Source organism: Syngnathus acus, chromosome 2 (assembly GCF_901709675.1).
Source record: "Syngnathus acus chromosome 2, fSynAcu1.2, whole genome shotgun sequence".
NCBI classification, from domain to species: Eukaryota; Metazoa; Chordata; class Actinopteri; order Syngnathiformes; family Syngnathidae; genus Syngnathus; species Syngnathus acus.
This window is the reverse complement of record NC_051088.1, coordinates 14,652,517-14,673,966: the sequence shown is the minus strand read 5'-3', so window position 1 is coordinate 14,673,966 and position 21,450 is coordinate 14,652,517. Positions and strand designations below refer to the sequence as shown.

The 21,450-nt window shown below is 40.9% G+C and overlaps 2 protein-coding genes across 2 annotated transcripts; both read left to right on the top strand.

Annotated features, from left to right (window-relative positions):
- The first annotated feature begins 7,502 nt into the window (after nt 1–7,502).
- On the top strand, nt 7,503–14,112 carry atp1b1b (ATPase Na+/K+ transporting subunit beta 1b). The gene is made up of 6 exons (XM_037275729.1): nt 7,503–7,730; nt 9,705–9,833; nt 11,018–11,173; nt 11,248–11,438; nt 11,744–11,827; nt 12,806–14,112. Exons 1-6 carry the CDS (start codon nt 7,640–7,642, stop codon nt 13,064–13,066), a joined length of 912 nt encoding a protein of 303 aa, XP_037131624.1. The 5' UTR covers nt 7,503–7,639; the 3' UTR covers nt 13,067–14,112.
- A 2,053-nt stretch (nt 14,113–16,165) lies between these two features.
- LOC119138994 (cyclic nucleotide-gated channel cone photoreceptor subunit alpha-like) lies at nt 16,166–21,025 on the top strand. The gene is made up of 8 exons (XM_037279297.1): nt 16,166–16,333; nt 16,998–17,051; nt 17,136–17,225; nt 17,974–18,030; nt 18,195–18,356; nt 18,686–18,787; nt 18,873–18,979; nt 19,047–21,025. The coding sequence occupies exons 2-8, from the start codon at nt 17,002–17,004 to the stop codon at nt 20,402–20,404; spliced, it is 1,926 nt and encodes a 641-aa protein (XP_037135192.1). The 5' UTR covers nt 16,166–16,333; nt 16,998–17,001; the 3' UTR covers nt 20,405–21,025.
- The last annotated feature ends 425 nt before the right edge of the window (nt 21,026–21,450 follow it).

The following is a 21,450-nucleotide window of genomic DNA, read 5'->3' as shown; positions in this document are numbered from 1 at the left end:
CTGAAGGAGAAGTTCTTTTGGGTGGGACAGTACTTTTCCATCATTGGTGACATTTGGAGGACAGTGTGCTTTTGAAGGAAGAACTCCCTGAAATCGGAGTCGCTATGCCCTCTCTTGCTCTCTCGTTCTTTCCCTATCTCTCTGTACATTCTGTCCCGTATGTGCAATTATTTTGTTGCCACTGATAACATACCGCTAGATATGCTGACAAAAGACTCTTGTGTGTGCATGTGCATGTGTGTGTGTGCGTGCATGTGTGTGTGTGTGAGAGAGCGCTCGACATAAGAGTCTAACAATAAGCCTGCAAAAATGAGCCTGAGTTCAGTTGAAGGAGATCCCTTGAAGGACATTGCACTTGCCGCAACGCCTCTATTTCCTGGTTCACCACTCAGGTGATCCACAGAGAAGACGAGGAGGCGGAGTTTATTGCAGCTCCTCTTCGGGAGGGAGAGGATGTACTGTACAGTAATTGCATAGCGGAAGCTGCATTGTACTGTAGTTAGTTATATGGGAACATGACCGATGTCTGCCGCAGAGGTTATTGAAAACCTCAGCCCGCATCAAACGACAAATGCAGGTGGGGCAATGAGGACAAGGTCGTGCAGATGAAAGCAGGAAATAGTCATAAGCAAGTGGGGCTGGACACAGAGGGATAGACAGGAAGTGGTGCAGAGCTCGCGCAAGGGCAAGGTGACTCCTCTTTTGGCCGCAACTCAAAAAACTTGCATCGTGGACGCATGATCAGTGGCTCCAACGCATCGATGCAATCTCCTATGAAAAACTATTTGATTATTCATTGGGTATAAACACAAAAGGAAATCTTCACTTTTTACCCTACATTCTATTAACTGAGGTGGGCATATTTGGAATGTGTTTTTGTGAAGGCAAAGAAAAAATGAAGGCTGGTTGAATGCTGATTTCTGTGCAATGGCCGCCGCCATGGTTTAGAGGTCAAGATGGTGAAGGGCAGGAAATGAGATCTTTTAAAAGACAAAGCACACTCGCACTCACACACACGTATGCACAAGCTTTGTTGACACTGAATGCAATTGGGCCATGATCCATAGCCACAATACAAATCTTGACGTCACAACTGAACCGTTTGACCTCTATCCAAGCTTTTTTCTCAGACTCGGTAAGGAATGTCACGCTGCATGGCGACTTGGATTGCATTTTCATAATAGCGTACGAGACGCAAGCCTGATTTACAGCATAATATTCCCACAGCAGTAAAACTATCTGTTAATGGTTGTGTGACTTATATTGCGGCAGTCACAGAGGGCAAACCAAATGACCTTGAGTAACGAGGGCCTCTATTGTCCCTTGAGCTTCTAACTCTTGATAGATTATGATGAATTATGATGTCACATTGGACCATAGAGCAGGAGATCAAATAAAGTAAGAACAAAATATTCTACTCACATATCAGACAGAGAAAACATGTCTTGTAAATTTGACACACCACAGAGAAGATATCAACCCTGACAAGTTTTAATGATTGAAAAAAAAAAGACTTTGATGTCACAACAGATCATGGCTTTTCTCCGCCCTTAAATGCTGCGAGGCATGCTAAACATCCCTGCAGCTTTGAGCTCCAAAAATGTATCTGCTTCCAGAGAATATGCTGGCTGGAATATATCCCACCGTGTCATCGCAGGGCTTTCCAAGCTGTGATGCAAGCCACCAGCAAGCTCACAAGCTAACTGACTACAGGAGAACCTCTCAGCCTCATCTTTCTTGCTTTGAAATTCAAATAATGACACCAAGCTGTGCAGGAAAGACGCACTTTTGGACTGTAGGCATAGTTATAGTTAGAAATAGGCAGTCACTAGGCTCCATTTTAGCCACATCCCAAAAAATCAGGAAACCTGAACTGGTACAAAACAATTCAACCATATATCTTCACTTTACAGGGTCTTTAACATGATTCAGTGAGTCATATGAGTTGTGACAACACTGACAACTGTCCGAGCAGTGTCCCAAAATGCTGAACCATTTCCTTGAGAAGGTTGTTTCCTCTTTGTTTTTAAGTTTCATAACTTCTATTATGGAACTGTATAACACGCAATGTATCTCCATTTCAAAAGTGCTGGGGTATATTTCTGTGGCTTGGCTCATCTATCTCCCTCAAATATTAACCATCACATGAATTATTGGAAGGATTGAGGGCTAAACTTTGGACTGGTGTAAGTGGCGGCTAAATGTGAGTGAGATGTAGATTAATTTGTAACCAAATGTTTCGCAAGAGCGTCCGTTCCAACGCAAGTAGGGTTAGGCAGTCAAGTTTCAAGGAGTTCTGCTAACTCACAAGCACCTCCAACACGCAGGGAGGAACAATGAATATTTAATGGAGGCGGTGTTTATTACACTAAGGACACCAGGTCATTAACTTTTAATTATGATTCATTATTTGAAATCCAAAAGACCTATTTAGGGAAACTAAAACTAAATACAAACACCCACTTGTTGTTTCGCTTTTCTGCATTTATTTTTTATCTATTTACTGTAAACATTCCATCCATTCATCCACATTTTTATTTTGTTTGTCCTCAGCAGGTTACACTGGACTTTCACCCCTATTGGCATTTAGAGTCCTCAGTTTACCAAAGAAGCAGGTTGTGGTGATGCAGGTGGAAGCTGGAGTAAAATCCGTGCAAGAAAAAAAACATACAGTACACCGCTATTAAATCCGTCCGTCCCTCCCTCCGTCCGTCCGTCCGTCCCTCCATCCGTCCATCCATCCATCCATCCATCCATCCATCCATCCATCCATCCATCCATCCATCCATCCATCCATCCATCCATCCCTCCATCCATCCCTCCCTCCATCCATCCATCCATCCATCCATCCATTTTCTATACCACTTATCATGTTCAGGGTGGCCTGCAGCCACAATTGTAGAAATAATTTTCATACAAGATCTACAGGAGGCTAATTTTGATGGTACTTAGACCTGACACCATGCATATAACAAAGATGATGACATGCCGCCATTTTGTGGTCGTGCTATCAAACAGGAAATGACATCTTTTGAACTTTCACCCTCAATTCATCATTATCACCTGAACAGTGCTATCTGTCAATCACTGAAAACACCATCGCCACTCGTGTTTGTTCTAAACATTTGGCGCTTTTGTTGAAGAAGGGGAAATGTAGCCAAACATTCTTTCAAAACTCTATACATTAACTAAGTTCCTTTGAGCTTGCCATTATGAACCTGTCAATAATTGACCTCTGGCATTATGTGGTGGCCTTGGCTTGCGAAGAGACAATGGACATTTCTATATAGTATGCTGTCCACATGGTTTAGCTGCAAACTGCGTTATAATCGTTGATGTCTGCATGTAGCATGGAGTTGTTGCATTTAGGTTCTGTGAAAGAGTGGAGTCATGTAAAAAAATCTGATAAAAAGACTCACAGTTAATGGCAAATGAAGCTCTTTGAGCACTTTGGACTTTGAATACATTTGCATAGATGGCAAGAACTCGCTCCAAAGGCACTCATTAAAGTGCAGCTACCCGGTAAGATGAAACAGTCAGCACATGATACACCTTTATCATATACTTGAGATAGGAGACTATGATCCATGCAGTATTCACAAGTAATGCTCAGATAGGCCCAACAATTTAATGGGCTTTTACCGGATCATGTGGCATCCGTTCTAAAAAAAAAATTGTGAAAGTAATCCTTCTCATAAAGCTATACTTTATTTTTAACCATGAGACTTTAGACAGATATCTAAAGAGGTTAGCTTGCATGACATACTTTCCTTTCAGGAAATGACTCCTCAAAGCACCTCCTTCTTTTTTCTTTCAGCTACAGATCACGTGCACTACCAAAAGCAGGTCTTCCAAACCGCTACTTTGCATAATGTGCTCCCACCTTGCCATTTTTTACCTCAAGAAAACCTTCATCATAATGAGATTCACACTCAGAACACAGTTCACAATTTTTTTTTTTGTAATAATGTGATCTGTCTAGCTGAAACACAGGGTTCTGTTCTGTCATTTTCAGTCGACAGCAAGTGGAAAAATGGCCCTGAGATAAATAAAAACAGGTGAATTTTGCTGCTTAAATCATATTCCACAAACACAATATTAATCAGAATGCCGTTTTTAGACTGCTGGGAGCACATACAACATATTGTAAAGAACATTTGGGGATTAACTTCCGCTTTAAGGATGCCTATTTCTTTTTTAGTTTCATAATTTTTATTTTTTTTAGGGTTCAACACACTCAACTATTTTTTAAATTTCATTTCCCATTGCTATTATGGTTCTCAGTCACTCATCTACACCCCGCTGGCCACCTATATAACACATCTGCATAATTTAAGGAGATTCCATCCAGACTAAACATTCCAAGTTGAGACAGATAAAAATCCTCTCTTTTGTGTGATATTGTCCAAAAGAGATTTGTTTTATATTGAGGCTGTATTGATGTAGAACTGTTTGGCGCATATTCAGAAATGTTTCTAAAATACTGGTTGCTTTATTTTTTTCCTCATACTCGAGATGAAGTTTACTGTAAAACTGACACATCAAACAAAACAATTATCCATTACATAGTTAAACAACAAAATTTTCAAGCAAACCATATGAGGATGAAAGTGTAAGCTGGCTAATAGACAATATAACGAGGAACGTCACGGATGGGCTAATGGAAACAGCCTTAATGTCTCTGAATTTTTAAAGCTTCAAGCAACTGCCACCAACAGCAGGAACATCAGTCATATGAATCCATTTTTTCTGACTATTACTGGAGTTTAGTTGAGGACTTTCTCTGCTGTGTCTTCTATTACGCTGCATTGAGCTCCAGCAGAACTCAATGCTGCCTGCACAGAGTATGACATTAAATGTCACACCTCAAACTCACCAAATCACTAGCTGGAGATTCCATCCCCCACCCACACCACCCACACACCGCGCTTACACACAAACCCTGTTTATTATGTACACAAGCAGAGAAAAGCTGGTAGTTGGCAGGTTACCATTGCTGGTTCCACTGATTCCAGATTTGGCCAGGTTCTGCTCACAAAAACACCGGGAAAAGGTGGAAATTATGACGTTTCTTGTCCTTGTTTGAATAACATGCCTAAGAAATGACTAGTTTGATCAATTTTGTGCATCCATCCAACAGGCCTCATTTTGAAGGGCAAAGGGATTTTGCAAAGCTGTCCCATTGGGTGGTTTCTTGTGGTCTCTACTGAGCAATCCAAAGTAGAGATATTCTTCCCATCCCCCTTTTACTAATTATCTCATTGTTACTAGTTAATGATAACGGTACAGTGTGTCCCATAAGTCAATAGAAATCATCTTAGGCTTTGTAGTTTTTCTAAGCGCACCATTCCCTTGCCTATGGTCGGCCAATTGACATTGGAGTGACGTTGCAAAAATGCCACCTTGCAGGAAGATTTTCTACCCTCGGCCGTAGCTCAGCACCAGTTAATGAAGCTTTATGGCTGTCGTCACACTGCTTTAATGCGTACCAAGAGCCGTTCTTGACAAACTATGCAGCGGAGGGCACGCTACTATCAGGACTGATGATGAAACGCGGAAATTCTTGAGCAGGCATTCATGCAAAGCCAGGGAGAGTCTATGCGGAAGGTTGCACGGCAACTTAGCTTCAACAAAAGCTTGACTCAGCAACACTTTAAAGAGTAATAAATATATACCTATGTTACTGGCCATGTCAAAGGTTGTACGGTATATGCAGGTGCATAAATTCCTATTGTGATACATAACACATGAGAAATTACCAAGAATTGACGAGACACGTTGTCGTGTCCTTCATATTTAAAGGTCAGTACAAGCAGCTAGGTCAAGCATGCCTTACGCATCCATGTTTACATTTAAACAAGCAGCCGAAGCACATTGCTGAGCCATTTCACACATGCGTGCACCAGCACACACAGTAGTGTGTGCTCTCCAGACAAGAGTGAAGATATCCCACTCTGAATGCACCCTGGGTTTGATTTCGCCAATTAATGGTGATTCTTCATACATGATGTTACATTACTTATCTGAATTATAAGGGACCGTAAATTTGAGATGAAATCATTCATACGAGTTTATATGTTGGTCGCCAGTCAAATTAAAGGTTCGTCTTAGTTAAAATTTCATCTTGTCTTGTTTGTAGGTGTTCGCAGTTGGAGTGCAATAGAGTACGAATGTTTCTTTATTGTACTTGGGTGGAATTTTCACTTATCTGTAAATTACTTGGTTATTTAGATTTCTGGCAACTTTTCATTCACTTCATTTCCAAAGTCAAATTGGCCATGTCGCTTGATGTGCAGCAGGCATTCTGCAGTCAGACCTAACGCGAGTTAAGCACCTCTCCTGACACGGAAACAAAGTTTGAATGGATGGGGCAAATCCGTCCCGGCAGTGTAGATGACACAATGCGCGCGGGGGTGAGCATAGTGTTTGAAAAGTTGAAATCAAAGCCACATTGCATTGGGACACCCAATCAGCATTGAGAATATACTTACTACGTAACACACACAGACGAACAAAGCACACACAGACCACACACACACACAACACATAGTGTGATGAAATAAACAATGTAGGACACAATAATCACTGCAGATTGTGGGCACCGAGAGCTATATAACACAGCCTGCTTCCGATACTTGGCCCCAAGTCAAAAAGGAGCAGGCTTGGAGAATAGTGAGCAAGTAAGTTGGCCTTTCTGGCCATTTAATTGACCAGTTTAAATTGACTGTTGAAATGTGACATAAGATAGCATTTAGCACCTTACTAACTAGCAATGTTCTAACATTACGCTCAAACACTGTTTGAACACCTTTGGAGTACGTTCAAACAACATAGTCCAGTCAAAAATATTTACTCCACATTGGCAGTTCCACACTAATCTGGATACAATAAAATAAATACCAAACCAATTAAAAACGAGGAAAAATCATTTTGTTTTGGAACTGGAACAAATTAATTATCCATACATACATTGGGAAACATTGCTTTGAAATGGAGTCTAAGAATGACTTAAGTTTGTGAAGGAAAAATACTGTGGATGAACAAAAACACATTTCTTCAACTTTTTTTTAAAAAAAAAAAAAAGATACTTATGTTAGGAAATAATTTGGTCAAAGCATGCTTTAAATCTATAAATTGTTGGGACACAAAAACGAAGGAAAATGGCCCAAATTAAAAGAATGAATTGATTTTGTAGGGATCTGAAGTAAATATAAAATGATGTGCCAATGATCTGGACCCGGGGCCTTCCATTTATCACCCTGTCATGTAAAAGATGTCTCTTAGAAGCCAGAGATTAAATACTATACATATTATAAGTTGTTTCTTTTTTTTTAATTTTGACATGAATCCATAGGCTGTCTGTGCATTCTATGACGTCATTAATACGCACACTTTCACTCGCTTCCTGATTGGCCGACGCTGCTCCGCCTCCTCGAGATGGTAACCTGTGGGGCGTTTGAGGGGGCCGGGCACCTTCTCCACCCAACTCTTTATATTTGGGAGCCTTCCAACAACCCGGAGCTGGGTGTCTCTGTTCGGCTAGTGGTTGCTCTTAATTCCGGGAGGGGCTACGCTGCACTACTACAAAAAGGAACCGGCTTAACGGGAAGTCCAAAATATAAGAATACAGACAGGAAAAATGCCTCCAAAGACCGACGATGGCGGGTGGAAGAAGTTTTTTTGGGATTCGGAAAAAGGAGAACTGCTCGGTCGCACAGGAGGCAGTTGGTGTAAGTATAAGCAGCCTCGTGCTTTTTTGCCACCTGTTTGAGTTCCCCGTGTTGCGTTTACGTACAACCTGTCCCGTTATTCCTAATTTGATATTTTATATATTCGCAAATGTAAATTGCAAAGCAACAGAGTGCGATGAAGAACGATAGAATTCAAACAGCTGGACGTCGAGCGTCTTTTTTTTTCGGAGGGGAGGGGGGGGGCTGACCACCGTAAGGGTTAAAAATGCATCACAATCCAAGGTGAGTCAAGGTGATATGGCCTTGCTTCAAAGTGGAGTGGATCGAAGGGAGGACTATCGATCTATATCGGGTTCCTCCGATCAGATGTCGGTGTAGTCTCAATGGACAATCCCACTGATTAACTAAGGGTTCGACCTTCTCGAGTTTCTCGTGAGGCGCCAGTGCGCATGTCCTTGCAGCTCCTCTCAATGTCACAAGTCCTGTGCTGTGCAGCAGAGTACACTGGCAATGCTCGACGTATGGAACGAGGAGGCGTATGTGTCATGGTTGACCTTCTGGGCGCGTATTAAAAAAAAATGCTGAAGCATCACAAACCGCTGTGGGAGGCTGTCGCGGCATTACAGGAAAGAAAACACAGTTTTGCATGTTAATGCGCATACTAATCCATCTGATTAGTAAACAAACAGTCAATATCGGATGTCGGTAAAATGCATGCTTTTCTGGTTACTGTGCCTTAATGCTGCAGCTCATTTGAGATAAGGCCACCAGAGGTATTGTGAGACAGTCATCTAAGAAGTAATATGTGATTTATTAATGGAGTCTGACTGCCTTGCCCTTTTTGACATTGCTTCCTGTAGCCTAATGTCGAAATCAGCTAGCAGCAGCAGCAGCGTGACCTCTGGATTTACCTCATTTTAGATCCTCCAGGCTAAGATTTCTTTTGTTCACCTGCAGTACCTCACATGAAGGAGATGACCGGGACTCGCGTGCCTGCGTCAGCATAACCTGTTTTATATTATGCGCAGGATTCACAGTCGAATTCAGTTGATTAACTATGCACGATAGCCACCTTATGATTAATGCTGAGGCATGACTGTTTTTAGATTTCCTTGAGCGTTTTTACTAGTCAAGTTACGGATTGCAGAGAACAGAAGAGGGTTAAATTAATTCTTGCTCGACAAGCTTTTTGCCCTAAAGGGGACTGCTGAAGGATAAGGAGTGTGCATATAAATAAAGTCTGTTGCAAATATTGAAACAGTGTGAGTATGTGATCATTTTTGTTTTTTAGGGGGGGTTAGTTTTTTTTTTTTTTTAACTTTGCTGTGACCTTGTGGTTTTCTGCGCTGACCCCTGTTAGGCTACGGATTTTAGTTATTGATCTGACTCCAAATTGCAATCAACACTTAACACAAAATTGTTATGTCCAAATCCACACACTGTCGCAGCTAACAATTTTGCGAGTTCGTTCTGTCAAAGAGAAGACCAGTAGATCAATTAGGCCGAATTTACCAATTGTTTAATCCTGACAAAGCAAGCTAATACAGGCGCCTGGGTCCCGGGTCCTTAACACCAAAATACTCGTGTGCCTTCGTGACCATCAAAGACAACACATTCTTCCGGGTTGCCCAGTTTTAAAGAAACACAATATGAATATTCAAGCATGCAAAATATTGTGTGGTGATTGGTCGATAGTCGATGGTTGATGGTCGTCTCCTCCTCGTTTGGGTTTTTCCCCTGCTCAGCACAGGTGTCTGGACCACAAAGACGAGTTGTTCCTCACCGGCCTTGAGATATCCTCCCTGTCTGGACATCCTGTTCCACAATACTTTGTAGAGAACAAATTCATTGTAGCCTGCACATTCCTTTCCACTTATTAATCACCACACGAGCACACTAGAAATTATATTGATATGATTATATATGTCTAATGCAGCCTTAATCAAATATGTTTGCAAACTGCCGAAAGTACATTTCCCTTTACCCCACCTACCCTCTTTTCTCCCACCTCAGTCAAAATCACGGTCTTTTACATCATCTTCTATGGCTGCTTGGCCGGCATCTTCATCGGCACCATCCAAGCCATGCTGCTCACCTTGAGCAACTACAAGCCTACATGGCAGGACCGAGTGGCACCCCCAGGTAAATCTGTGCCCTGTTTGTTCAGGGCTGCTAGCTTTTGTATATTACAGTGGTACTTGACTTGGGTGCAAGTGAACGAAGCCTATTCTGTCAATCCCAGAGTGAAGATAATGCCATTGAACAAAACCACATAACTCTGGAAAGTCCAGTAGCGTAATGCAAGCACATAAACACCATAGATGGACTAATGAAATTAGGATTGGTAGCCTGGTTGTTGTAAATCTGTAAACAACTGTAATATTCCAACAAAACCCTGGAGTTTACTCACACATATATGTGGGTATGGCAAATAACCTCACAATACAGGGGTTACAATATGATATGTATTTGTGATATGTGTGTCCGCACTGCACAGCAAGGAACAGTTTTCAATATTGAATCAGTTGGGCGAGTGACTTCCCCTTTTTATAAAAACTAGCATTGGTTTAGCCTCCAAAACATCACCATAGCAACTAGAATACATAGTGTAGTAGTACACACGGGATACATCTCCATGGGCTGATAGTTTCCAAAACAAATGCAGCCTAGAGGCAGGGGGCCTCATCATGGAAGCTAATGATGCCAGATTAACACTAGGAGCGAATTTGGGAATTGAAAGCTTATCTGAAAGTTTTGTCCTCATTCCACAGCTTGTCAACAAGGAAGCTGCTAAATGATCCTGCAAAGCTGCACTAGACATTCACACTGTTGTAGCTTTACTGTACAAACACAGCGCCAAGATAAATGCACAACTTCAAGGGTGCATTCATGCATTGCAACAAACCACTCTGTCGCTCGTTTTTCTTGTTCTAAAGAATGCTAACGTGAAGCTTATACGCACCATTCTTCTTGCGTGACATTGCTTAACTGTTGTTTAGTTGTTTTAATCAATCAATAACACCAAATAAACAAAATAGTTGTTTAATAGACAGTAATTGGGGAAACATTTGTAATAGATTTCAATGCAGATAAAATTATATCCGATTAATTGAGAGAATAAAATATTTCATTGTGACGGATTACCATACGAGAGCTAATGTCATTCAACAGCTGTAGATACGACACGCTCCTTTTGAGCCGAGTGCCTACCTTTGATGAGACTGCTCTAGTCTGTAATTTATCAAATCAAAATGATGCAGCATCAAACGATAGGACAGGTCAATAATGATGTGAATAATCACGTGACTGTGTGTCTGTACATGCAGGCCTCTCGCACACCCCGCGTTCTGACAAATCCGAAGTGGCCTTTAACCCGAAAGATGTAGAGACCTATTTGCCTTACACCAAGGCCTTGAGGGACTTCTTGGCCAAGTATGATGACGACAAGCAACTTGACCAGATGAAATTTGAGGACTGCGGAGGTATGTCCCCCCCCCACTCGCCCCCGCAAAAAAAAAATGTCCCATGCTGAATATGCGCTTCATGTCCTGTCCAGATGACCCAATGAGCTACAAGATGCGTGGTGACCTGGAGAGCGATACGGGCGTCAGAAGGGCGTGCCGCTTCTCCAGGAGACTGCTGGGCCCCTGCTCCGGCTTGGATGATAAAGACAAAGACTTTGGCTTTGACAAAGGCCAGCCCTGCATCATCGTCAAGCTCAATCGGATCGTTAACTTCCATCCTCGGGTGAGTCAAGTATTTTCGTTAGGTCTCGTTCTAAAAATCGGGGCCCAATCCTGCCCCCCAATCATTTTTTTGCGACGCTCGTAACTTATGAATATTTCAACTTCCTTTTTCGACATGAGCCTGACCTAAACGGCTTACAGATAATGTGCATGTAACCTACAAGCATTTAGTAACTTTATCCAAAAGCCCAGGCTAAAGTTTTCTCCTCCACGACAACTCGTGTGGGTCCCAGAAATATATATATTTTTTTAACCTACATAGGTAGAAAACAATAGATGATATTTTGTCTATCTTTTTGTCTTCAGCCTCCCACCTCAAATTCAACCATCCCTGAAGACGCTCAGGTCAAAGTGCAGCCCAATTTGATCCCCATCTACTGCACCAATAAGGTAGTTCACACTCAAAGCCTCATTCCAGATGTTCTCAACTTCATGTCATCTGTGTTTTAACATACATACCATACACTGTTTATATTGTTCATACTCCTACTTCTCAATTTGCCCTCATTTACCGAATGTGACCGACCGCAGGATGTGAGTATGATCTGTGCATTTGTGTTCATGACTTTGAATTTCTTTCATGTTTCAACCTGAAAAAGGACTTTGAGCATACATATTCTGCATATAAATTATTTTGGTTGTATTATTCGTTATCACTGTTGTTACTTGTGTACTTTCTGATTTGCACTTTACCACGATTATACTCGACTGCAGTGGTACCACACATGTAGCTCAAATCAACTTTCCCCATTGAAATGATTAGACGTGATTAATCTGCCACCCTTCAAATATCTCTTGTTATAAGGTATGTAACTTTTGCAATATCCACGCTAGTTTCTTTAGTCCCTTTATGATGTATTGCATCATACGTTACGCTAGTGGACTTTCATAAGACAATGCTATTTTCGTTCGGTTAAATACACAACTATTTGTTTTATTTTTGTGACAATATTTTTAAATTGGGAGTGACAAACAGTTGGAAGGAAGTGCACTTGGCCTCATTTTGCTTGCTATGTGCCAAACTGTATATAGCACGCTCGGGGAAGGCAGAATAGACGTCATGGTTAGTAGGGGGAAAAAAAATCAATCACTCTTGTAAGTCCAATATTTGCTCGCAACACAAAGTAAAGTTGGGGGATGTGCAAGTGAAGGTACCACTGTATTATTTAATTACCAACGTGCATCTTTTCTTCTTTAGGTTTCAATTTCTATAATTCTGTCTCAATTCTGCTCTCGTTTGTTTGAACTTTGTTCGTCACTTCTATCGTCGTCTATACGTGTGAATATTTCTGCCGTGACGATGTCGTTTTTCCGCCCTTGATGACTGAAGTCTCGATGATCTATATTCACCGCTCTTTTCCATTCCAGAGAGAGGAAGACGCCGGCAAAATCGGTGAGATCAAGTACCACGGCATCAGCGAAGGCTTCCCACTGCAGTACTACCCGTACTACGGCAAGCTGCTCCACCCACACTACCTGCAGCCGCTGGTGGCGCTGCAATTCACCAACCTGACCAGGAACGAAGAGCTGCGCATCGAGTGCAAAGTTTACGGCGATAACATATCCTACAGTGACAAGGACCGCTACCAGGGACGCTTTGACATCAAGTTCACGGTCAGCGGTTTATGACCGCCACCGAAGCAGTAGAGCACTTCGCCACCCCCGCCCCGCCCCGTCCCTCCCGCTCCTCCCTTCCCCATTTCAACCCACTGATATGAAGTAGACAAGTAGTCGGGGGCTAAGTCGATTACACTTGCTTCCGGTTAGTGTTGGCGCACAATTTTAATGGGGAAAAGTAGCTGTTAGGCCACGCAAGCATATTTATTCTGCTGTAAGTGACATTTTCCCACCATTTGTTCATTCACGTGTACAAGTGGACCACCATCTGTTCCATCCTTTCCCCACCCTGGCCATTAGCTCCTCCTTCATCTCCACCTTGTCATATCACTGCCTCGGTACCTCGCTTTTCCGTCATTTTCCCAGCGTGATGTTCCACGGCCCATAGTGATTGATTGGCTCGGACCACTCTTCTGATCTTAAATGAAAAAGGCAGCACTCCAAGGAACTTCTTTCCTCTTTCCTCTTTTTTTTTTCTGTTGTCTTTTAATCATGGGAGCCTTGTTTTACTTTGCCTTCTTTTTGTGCTTAAATCACTTAAAGTGTGAAGGGGTTTTATGAAATGCCTTTTTAATTGATCTTTTTTTGTGTGCTTTCCAGCCTGTGTTCTTCTCCTCTGGACTTTGTCCTCTGAATGTTTTTAGCCATCAAACATGGTGGATGAATTGTATATTTATACAGTTGTACATTTTGTTTCTGTGCGAAGATATTGTTAATGTATACATGCAATACCAAAGTGATGATCTGTAAAAGGGTCAACATTTGAATGCCTTGCAACCTTTAAGTGGCTCACACTTGAAACTTGAGGGGCGCTTCGGGCGATGAATGTAGGTGGAACCAGGGCGCTTAAATACTGCGACAATGTTCATGCATTTCAAATTTAGAAGAAAAAAAAAAATGAGGGCAAATTAACCTCAAATGCTTTTAGGCAATGAACCATCTTGGCAATGTCGTGTATAGGATCACATCTGGAACACTTGAACTTGTACAACCTACCATCATTTCATGCACCCTTTGCCATTTAATCGAAGATAGAAACTAATAAAATCTTAATCCTCCTCTTGCTTGTGCTTTTGTTTTGCATTTATGCTATATTGACCTCATGCTAAACTGCACATCTACAGTATTCAAATGTTTTTTTTCTGTGATAGAAAAATCATCCAATCTGAAATCGTTTTTTTCTTATAACCTGTTAAACTATTGATTTTATTTTTTCCTATTATAGAGGGACTGTACAAAAACCCAACGGATATGGTAGAACTGAATGGCCTGTGACTCGATTCCATAATTATGAGGATTATATAGATTATCTAAACAACTAAAGTAACTGAAACCGCAACAACTGAGACTATGAAATCTAAATTTGCCCTCAGGTTTGTAATGAAATGGAAAAAAGTCTAGAAACAATAAACCTCAAATAACAATATGCTCATTTTTGTTTTTTATTTAAGGGTGATTGTCCGGTAATATTCTGGCCCTCTGACAAATATAGTAGGTGACTCCTGATGAAAGAAATTGACAGGCGACCTTGGATCCTTTTAATTTCGACTAATAAAAAGATAATGAACTGAATCATTTTTACATTGTGTTCAATGTGAAAAAAGCAAAAAAGGAAACGGTGCATCTACATGAGGAACAAATATAATAACGTATATTTTACGTTGTTTGAAAAAAGTCTGATATAGAACATTTAAAGATGACGTTGGAGTTTACCATTGGGCAGGGTTGCTCTTATTACATCTGACCACAAGGGGGCAGCAGTATGACATGAATAACACTAAACGGCTGTTGTGATCAGTACAGGGTTCATTCATCCCAGCACACGACTAAACCAACCCCTTATGAGGATAAGTGGTTCGGATAATAACTACATGGAAAAAAAGAAAACTGCTAACATGCAATTCAGAATATGTAGGATCCACTGGAGTTTTTTAAAAGTAATATCAACAATTGCTACTAGATGGCAGACTTTTAATTCAAGTCCAATATAAAATCAACACTGTGACTCGAAACAACTTTTCAGATTCACTAACTGTCAAAACAGTCACTCTTCCTTCCAAGCAATCGGTCTTCACCAAAATAAAGCCTTCAGAACAGGCAAACATGTCCCGCCCCCCTCCACTCCATGAGTGTGCTGATGAGGATAATGTTAACACTACCATGAAATTCTGCTGACAGCAAGGTTAAATGCACAAGAGGCTATTAATGATCAGCATCACAGAGCGAGAAGACATGTTCCAACTCATCCACCTCCTGTGGGACATACAGGTGACACCAGAGTCGATAAATGTGACGTCAAGTGTAATGCATCCCTTTGGCATCAGTTTGTGGTAAATATATAAGCTATTACGGGAAGGTATTTTAGTTTTTAGTTATGTAGGAGTGGAAAAAAAATGAAAAGATATGAGCAATAATTTGAAAAAGTGTAGAAACAAAAATCTAAAAGCACTCGTGTATTTGGACTTACTATATACACTCTATCTATCTATCTATCTATCTATCTATCTATCTATCTATCTATCTATCTATCTATCTATCTATCTATCTATCTATCTATCTATCTATCTATCTATCTATCTATCTCCAGGATTCATGCAGTAGCTCACATTTGTTGTCTGACCTCAGAGGGTCAGGGAAACTAAAGGGTGGGGGGGTGTAAACTGCCTCCTCAGATTAGCTCAAGATGTCAGAGGGATTGTCGTCCAGCTGAGTCATTTTGGTCTACACACACAGTAAGAGGCTTTAGCCAGACTAGAAAGGATATATATAAATAGCAGGGAGCGCTGACAAAAGTCACTACTGTTGATTTTAATATTGACTCTTACCAAAACTATGATATCTGTATAACAATAGTGCCAAAATAATAATTTAGGAATAATGGTGAGTGGTGCCCTAATGTGACAGCTCATGACCGTCTAATAGAAGTGAAACAACATTTTTTTTCTAAAAAAGAATCTTGATGTCATCCTTTGGGGTATTAAAAAATGGGCCAACCTATTCCAGAAAGATCAGTGTGGTCTCTCTTTGAGTCTCCTCCCTCTCGCATCTGCCTCCTCCCCACAGACTTGGCTTGGGAGTGACAGTAAGTAAATGAAGACATAGGAACTAATCAACAGCAGGACAAGCTGTACAATTCGGATGTGTTGCTTTTGTATTTTTGCTTTCTTCATAAATATATAATAACATATTTGATGCGACTGGGGTCATTCAGAACTGAGAGCAAACATGGAATTACTGCAGAGTGCACACTGAGCCTTCACAATCATCGTCAAAATAAAGGTAAATGTATGCATATTTTTTATGGGCACTTGCAAAATAGCTTTTAAAAAGGAGTACCTTTTGAGTGATAAACAGGTCTACAAATTCTAATTTTAGATAAGCCATAATCTGGGCAAGGAGATTTAAGTGGAGCACACAAGACTAAACCTAAACAATTTCTAGACAAGTTCTTTTACAAAGATCAAATTCACGTCATGTATCACAAGTTGCTTTTGGCAGAGATGGAATTATTTTGCGGGAAAATTATACCTGACTGCTGTGATAGGCTGTCACTAGCAAAACAAAAATCAAAAATAAATATTCTGATTTCAGGGAAAACATAGGCACTATGATGTCATTTCTTTTCAATCTTGAAATCTTAAAGTCAGAGTTATGCTGCGAGTTTCTTTTTTTAGGGTAACTCCTAACCTGTGCATAAGCACAACTATATTTTCAAACTGTTGTTACAAAAGACCATTTTTATTTATAAAAAACTATAAATCTTGTTCAGCATATCAGAAAAATATTTGGACTGACCATAGTCATCGACCATTTTGATTGGTTCTTTGGGTTTCAATGCCTAAAATCGTCAAAACGAGAAAAGGCACAACCACAGAAACACAACAGGTGAAACAAAGTCAATGTAACCCCGTCCCCCCTTTTATTGTTTTAACCTTGTCTGTAGGCTGATGGACACCCAAAATCAGAACCCCTTTGCAGGCACAGGATCACTCTACAGGTAAGTCTCACTGAGGCGAGAAAGCAGAAAAACACTGCAAAACTAAAACAGCTTTATCGTCATCAATTTGTTCTCTTTCGCAAGGATGGCTCAAATGATGCACTCTGGTCCGAACAGAAACAGACCTACAGAGTTTAGCATGAGCTACTCGAAAACAAAGAAAATGAGGAAGAGGTAAGTTGTCCAACCAGAAAATACACTGGCATTTAAAACAAAATTGCATTGACCGTAGGATTTCCACTGAAAATGTTGTAGAAACTAAAGTGGGCACTGGACAAGACATACAAGTAATACGACCAATTTTTCCAAGTTAAGAGCCGTTCGTTGTTGAGCCAATCTTATTTTATTTGAATTATTTATTCATTTATTTATTGCGTTGACTTAAGAGTAAAAATTGGCGGTAGAAGTGTGGTGTTTCTTCAAAGATGCTTCAAGTGGTTTATTGCCACTCTGAGTTAAATCTATTGTCAAATTAAACAAAGACATTTGTTATGGGTTGAAAACAAACACATAGCTTTATCTTATAAAGTCATTTAGCTAAATTCTAACAATGCAAAACACCACAGATTGGCCAAAGAACAGCATTTATGGTATATTTTTTTCAGATTTTGTCATTTTCAGTTTTAATGGTAGTGTCTGGTATGTAGGAAATTGTTTAGGAGCGAAACAATGGTAGTTTAGGCCTCTTATAATTATGTGAAGTCCAGTATTTGAAATCTAGCTATAGTTCAGTACCGGTATTCTATTCAACGTGTATTCCATAATAGGGTCAAGACCTATTTTTATGTTCATATCACAGGAACATGAAACAACCTTTAGTGACAGGAGGTGTCATAGAATGGGAAATTAAGGAGTATGTGAATGTCTAAATATGTTACAAAAGCTGCACAGTCATAAATTAATGTACGTGTTGTCCTTTTAGTCATTTTCAGTTGCCTTTGGCTGGACAGAACATGAACAACTGCAACAACAATGATGGGTAAGAAGACACTGTATTGTTTATTTGAAGCGTTGTAGTGGTTTTCCTTAAACTGAACAGGGAGTGTACTATAATGTCACAGCGCCTCCTTGAGGACATCTGAGTTATTGTAAAAACATTACAATCTCACTGTGCAGCTGATTAAAGAGCATCTTGTTCTTCAGCAAAAAAGATGACAAGAAAGAAGAACCCAAAAATGAGAAGAAAGATGAGAAGAAGGCAGAACCTAAGAAAGACGACAAGAAAGACGACAAGAAAGATGACAAGAAAGATGATAAGAAAGATGACAAGAAAGATGACAAAAAAGATGATAAAAAGGAAGAACCGTAAGTTTTGCGTTTGGTCTTACAAATGCTCTGGTGCTTTGTTAGAATTAATTTGGCTCAGTCAAGTGGCCTTTCATCAAAAGCTACATTGACTTTGATTTGAATAAGAATGCAATATTTCTAAGCTTCGTATTCAAATGAAAAGGCAATTACTCCATGAACTGACGAGAGACTAAACTGACCAATATTTATTTTGATTCAAACTCTCAATGAGCTATTCATTAATTAATTATTTTTAAAAAAGGAATCAAATATCTTGTTTGAAATCAAATGTAAGTTACAAATTTTCAAAAGGTAAGTAATTGACCGCCATTAACTGTCTTGTTTAGAAAAGAGGTGTGGATCATGGACCCTGCCACAGATACATACTACTACTGGTTATGGACCATATCCGTCCCTGTCTTCTACAATCTGATGTTGCTGGTAGCCAGGTCTGTACATTTTTAATTTTATTTTTTTTAATTTTCTTTGAGCTTCAGAACGTTTTGAAAGTCTGTGAATGTCGGTGCACTGCAGGGCTTGCTTCAATGAGCTGCAGAATAACAACACCGTATTGTGGATCGTGTTGGACTACACCTCGGACGCCCTCTACCTCGTGGACACTTTTGTGAGAGCCAGAACGGGTTCGTTACCTTGGCCGATCTTACAAAAAGATTCTGCAGACAATGATCACGTTGATGTTTGTCACAGGTTTCCTTGAGCAAGGCCTGCTCGTAAGGGATGAGAAGATTCTGAAGGAAAAGTACAGGAAAACACGTCAGTTTCAACTGGACATCATATCCATAATTCCTACTGATGTTGTATTCATTCATATTGGACTGAACAATCCCGAGTGGAGGTTCAATCGCCTCTTTAGGGTGGCTCGGCTCTTTGAGTTCTTCGACCGAACCGAGACTCGCACCAACTTCCCAAACATCTTTCGAATTGCTAATCTTGTGCTTTACATCATCATCATCATCCACTGGAACGCTTGCATCTATTTCGCAATTTCTAAGGTTCTCGGCTTTGGCACGGACACGTGGGTTTATCCGGCAACAAAGAATGAAGACTTTCGACGTCTCACCAGGCAGTACATATACTGCTTCTATTGGTCCACTCTGACTTTGACCACTATTGGGGAGACGCCACCGCCCGTCCGTGATATCGAGTACTTCTTTGTTGTGGCCGACTTCCTCACCGGGGTTTTGATCTTTGCTACAATCGTAGGCAATGTCGGTGCCATGATATCCAACATGGGTGCCGCTCGAGTGGAGTTTCAGGCCAAGATCGACTCCATCAAGCAGTACATGCAGTTTCGAAAGGTTTCGAAAGACCTTGAGGCCCGAGTGGTCAAGTGGTTCGATTACTTGTGGACAGAGGAGAAAACATGTGATGAAAAGCAGGTGCTCAAAAATCTCCCGGATAAACTCAAAGCTGAGATCGCCATCAATGTTCATCTGGAAACCTTGAGTAAAGTGCGAATTTTTCAAGATTGCGAGGCGGGTTTGCTTGTGGAGTTGGTCCTCAAACTTCAACCCCAAGTCTTTAGTCCTGGCGACTACATCTGTAAGAAGGGGGACATCGGGAGAGAAATGTACATTATCAAGGAAGGGAAGTTAGCGGTGGTGGCCGATGATGGGGTCACCCAGTTTGTGGTCCTCAGCGATGGAGCCTACTTTGGAGAAATTAGCATTTTGGGTATCAAGGGGAGTAAGGCGGGGAATCGAAGAACGGCCAACATCCGAAGCGTGGGTTACTCTGACCTGTTTGCCTTATCCAAGGATGACCTGATGGAGGCGCTAACAGAGTATCCCGACGCCAAGAATGCACTGGAAGACAAGGGACGAGCCATTCTGATGAAAGACAACCTCATTGACGAGTCGCTTGTGACAGCTACCGACGCCAAAGACTTTGAACTGAAAGTGAACGTGGTCGAGTCGAGCCTGGAAATCATGTCACTAAAACTGAAGAAGCTGACGGAACATCATGAATCATCACAGCGCAAGCTCAAACAACGGCTCAGAAATTTGACTAACCAGGTCCGCCTCATCAATGTAGCTGATGAATAGGATGAGCTCAGGTGCGACGTCTACTTAGCAATTGCTCTTTGTATATTCTTAATATGCAACTTCATGAAATGTTTAGGAACAAAGGTTGGTTCGTTTGTTCTTTAACAATATGACACCAAACACAAACTATCAGAAATGGCAAATTCAGGTAACCATTCATGGACACAAGTACTGAATGAAAACGTATATCGATAGCCTCCACTGGCAACAATAAGGTCGAGCAAAAATGTTTTTTGTAGATCAGACAACGTATGGGACAACCATGTCTCATCTCCAAAACAGTTTCAGTTCCTGAATAATTTTGGGATGTCTGGTGTCAATCACACCCTTGAAATCTTGCCACAACGCGTGCTTCAAAATGGACACAGTCATTGCATTCTATTATTCTACCACTAGACGGCCAAAAATTCTACACCCAGTCTCTTTTTCACAGCAACACAATATGACCGGTTGCTAGCCACATTTGGAAATGCTCACGTCGCAGCCTACCAAGAAGTCAAATATTAGATCGCACCTCAACTGCTCCTTTTTAAACAGGAAGAGGAGGAGACGGCTCGGCAGGAACTTGCATAATCATGCCCTTACAGCACAGGTGTCAAACTCAAGGCCCGGAGCCAGATACGGCCCGCCACATCAATTTATGTGGCCCGCGAAGACAACTTGTGCATCAAATTCGTGTGTCTTTACTAGAATTGCAAATTGTCTTCACTTTTAATACTGTATATATTTTTTTAAACATTTGACCAGTTTTTACTAGTCTAATTTGAAAACGAGTTGTCAGTTTGTTTTGTAGCTTTTACTGTATATAATATGAGGTGCTCATACATTTATTTGGGTTGACAGTCATAATGGCCCTCCGAAAGAAGCTATGACTACAATGCGGCCCGCGAAAAAAATGAGTTTGACACCCCTGCCTTACAGTATAAATGAGTCTGCCGGGTGTGTCGACTATCCACTGCTTGTATACTACACCCACACACACAGACAAGACAAAAATATTGGGGCACACCATTTAATTCATCTATCAATCAGGCAATGGTTGGGTT

Bases quoted from the DNA above. Each gene is read 5' to 3' on its own strand.
- atp1b1b (XM_037275729.1), top strand. From the start codon at position 7,640: ATGCCTCCAAAGACCGACGATGGCGGGTGGAAGAAGTTTTTTTGGGAT. The intron at 7,731-9,704 runs GTAAGTATAAGC...CTCCCACCTCAG, and splicing joins TCGCACAGGAGGCAGTTGGT to TCAAAATCACGGTCTTTTAC. The intron at 11,439-11,743 runs GTGAGTCAAGTA...TTTTGTCTTCAG, and splicing joins TCGTTAACTTCCATCCTCGG to CCTCCCACCTCAAATTCAAC.
- LOC119138994 (XM_037279297.1), top strand. From the start codon at position 17,002: ATGGACACCCAAAATCAGAACCCCTTTGCAGGCACAGGATCACTCTAC. The intron at 17,052-17,135 runs GTAAGTCTCACT...CTCTTTCGCAAG, and splicing joins GGCACAGGATCACTCTACAG to GATGGCTCAAATGATGCACT. The intron at 18,357-18,685 runs GTAAGTTTTGCG...TGTCTTGTTTAG, and splicing joins GATGATAAAAAGGAAGAACC to AAAAGAGGTGTGGATCATGG.